This window comes from Hordeum vulgare, chromosome 7H (assembly GCF_904849725.1).
Source record: "Hordeum vulgare subsp. vulgare chromosome 7H, MorexV3_pseudomolecules_assembly, whole genome shotgun sequence".
NCBI lineage: Eukaryota > Viridiplantae > Streptophyta > Magnoliopsida > Poales > Poaceae > Hordeum > Hordeum vulgare.
In genome coordinates this window covers 464,559,915-464,562,644 of record NC_058524.1, presented here as the reverse complement: position 1 = coordinate 464,562,644, position 2,730 = coordinate 464,559,915, and the positions used below count along the sequence as shown (strand labels likewise).

The 2,730-nt window shown below is 54.0% G+C and overlaps 1 protein-coding gene across 1 annotated transcript; it reads right to left on the bottom strand.

The window, feature by feature from the left end:
• Positions 1 to 230: 230 nt before the first annotated feature.
• On the bottom strand, positions 231 to 2,106 carry LOC123409369 (WRKY transcription factor 22-like). The gene is made up of 2 exons (XM_045102292.1): positions 1,215 to 2,106; positions 231 to 1,104 (listed from the first exon to the last, which is right to left on the bottom strand). Exons 1-2 carry the CDS (start codon positions 1,643 to 1,645, stop codon positions 462 to 464), a joined length of 1,074 nt encoding a protein of 357 aa, XP_044958227.1. The 5' UTR covers positions 1,646 to 2,106; the 3' UTR covers positions 231 to 461.
• Between the last annotated feature and the right edge of the window lie 624 nt (positions 2,107 to 2,730).

The following is a 2,730-nucleotide window of genomic DNA, read 5'->3' as shown; positions in this document are numbered from 1 at the left end:
CCTTCTTGCCCCCATCACCTGGGTGCAACTGGGACTGTATGATGATGATGATGATGATCAGTCTAGCTAGTGTACGCACAAATGTAGCACCAAAAACCTCTAGATAAAGCTAGACAGCCATTGAATGGCCCAAAAACATGTCAAGAAAGAAGAAGAAGAAGAAGAAGAAGAAGAAAAAACATTGTCTTTGGGTTTGGTATAATTATACATGCAGTATAAGAGTACTCTAATCAAGCCATCAAAGAACACTCGCTATTACTCAAGAGCTAATTAGCACTTAATTACACTAGGCGAATAACTACTTGCCGGCCGGCACTGGGGTTGTAGCATGGATCAGATGCTCTCTTCCACCTCTATCTTTTTTTTCCTTCTTTTTCTTCTGTTTCTACTGCTGCTGCAACGAGCCAGGATTATGATTGACAGCATGCTGCTATATATGGCAATGTACGGTAACGGCGGAGTCAACTCCACCCGGCCGCGCCGCCGAGGGCCGTGGCCCACGGCGTCACCACGAACGTCTCCTCCACGAAGATGCCGGCGTCGTCCCTCGGGTGCACGCAGGCATCCAGTAGCTTGTTCATCTCAGTCTCGCGGGCCATCTCCGCGTCCTTGGACGGCCGACTTGCGCCGCCGGCGGCCTCGTCCAGTTCCTCCTCCTGGTTGTACTCCTCCTCCATGGATGGCGTGCGCAGGGGCGTCGTCGGGGACATCCCGCCCGACGTCGACTGCCCTGGGCTCGGCTCCGGCGCCGCGGCCGCCGACGACGACTCCCCGGTGGCTTTGGCGGCGGGAGCGCCCTGGTGTCTGGGAGCTGGGTCCGGCGCCTGCCTGTTGCGCGTGGTGCCGGCCAGGGAGTTGCGGTGGGCGGGGGCGGGGTGGCTGTGCTCGCCGCCGGTGTAGGTGAGGATGAAGGAGTTGGGGTCGTCGCGGCAGCGCTCCACCATCTTGCGCGCCTCGCACGCCTTGTCGGTGCTGCACCGGTAGTACCCGCGCGGGTACGGCGACCCCTTGATGGGCTTCTGCCCGTACTTGCGCCACGCCCACGGGTCCGCCGACGTGCCGTCCGCCGCCACCCGCTTCACCACCTTCTTCACCACCTTCTTCCTGCACAGACGCCAATTATCCACACACACACGCGTGAGCACAAGCACACACCACACAATAAGCCAGCAACATTTTATTTCGAAAAATTCAGAGTGTTGGGAAGGACGTACTTTCTCTTGGATCTCGACCCTTCGCCGACGGGGCCTTGCACGCCCGCGGCCTGCAGCACCGGAGGCGGCACCGGCTCGTCTTGTTGCATCGGCACCATTTCTTGGTTCGTTGGCGCCGCTGGCTGCTGCTGCAGCGGCGGCGGCTGAGGCGAGGTTGGCAGCAGAGTCCCCGTTGACGACGGTGCGAAGAAGGCAATGGAGAGCTCGTCGACGGCATCAGAGACCCCGTTCCCGTTGACGGGCGGATCCGCGGCGTGGGGCATCCCGTGGTCTTCCACCGCGGGCACCGGCGGGGGGAGGAAGGAGGAGAAGGGGTCGTCCGAGGGGGGCGGCGGCGGGACACGGCCGCGGCAGGCGTAGCGAACGACGGCGTTGAGGTCCCAGTCGTTGCAGCCGCCGCCGAGGTAGTAGCACCCGGCGTCCCCCTCCATGGCCGGCGTCACCCGAGCTCGTTCTTGCTGGCTATGGAGGAAGGGAAGGGAAGGAAGGGGGGCGCTGACTTTTGGGTCTAGTTTATTGTTGGCGCTGTTGGTGGGAGGAGAGAGATGGTGGTGGTGGGGATGGGCATTGGATCCGGCCTCGCTCGTGGTGTCTGAAAAGGAGGAGAGAGGGGGGGCCGCGTTTTATCGGGAGCCGGCCTCGTGGAGTCTGGAGGGGTGGGGCAGGGTCCCCACTTGACTTTCGCGACAAAGTCAAAGGGGTGAGAGAGTGAGAGGGCGGCGGTCCCCGCAGCCACAGCACGGTCGATTCTAGGAATATGTTTTCTTTTCACCCATGCTTTCCTTCTTTTTTTTTCCCTGTTTTTTCGGTGGGGACGTTTTCACCGTTGCTGGTGGAGCAAGAGCGCAACTCATGTGAACATCCTGTTTTTTTTTTCCTTTTTTTTTTTTTCTTCACTAGTGAGTATTCATGTGAACTTTTTTATTTTTGAACTTGATTATGAAGATGCCTAAAACGAACAGGAATTAGGATTTTGAACCAAAACAAAACACAAATTAGGTGACCAATCTATTTTGTATGGCTCTAACCTATGTAATGGCAGGCAAGATACATAAGTACTTGTTATGCCCGCATTTTATGATTATATTATATCAACACTAAACAAAGAAGAGTCGCCATTTTACGCGCATTAGTACATGAATGCCCCTACCAAAATGATTTGCAAAACAAATGACTGTTTATGTTGAGGAAATAAAATGCAACCAAAGATATTGAAAGAATGACCCTCATGAACATATTGCCACAATAACTATGAGAGTATAAGGCGACATATTTGATGGCATCAGGTAGAATCACTAAGCCGCTAACACTATGTAACATAAAATATATAAACACAGTATATTCGTATATTGTAATTAATATGACGGTGTCACGTAAAATTTCTAAGCCGCTCACTCGACATTCGTAACACCGTGTGATATATAATACGTCAATGCAATGCATTCGTATAACTTGACAGAGATGATGGTGTCAGGTATAATTTTTAGGCCGCTCATTGGCCATTGATAGCATTGTG

Bases quoted from the DNA above. Each gene is read 5' to 3' on its own strand.
- LOC123409369 (XM_045102292.1), bottom strand. From the start codon at position 1,645: ATGGAGGGGGACGCCGGGTGCTACTACCTCGGCGGCGGCTGCAACGAC. The intron at 1,105-1,214 runs GTACGTCCTTCC...GCGTCTGTGCAG, and splicing joins GGGTCGAGATCCAAGAGAAA to GAAGAAGGTGGTGAAGAAGG.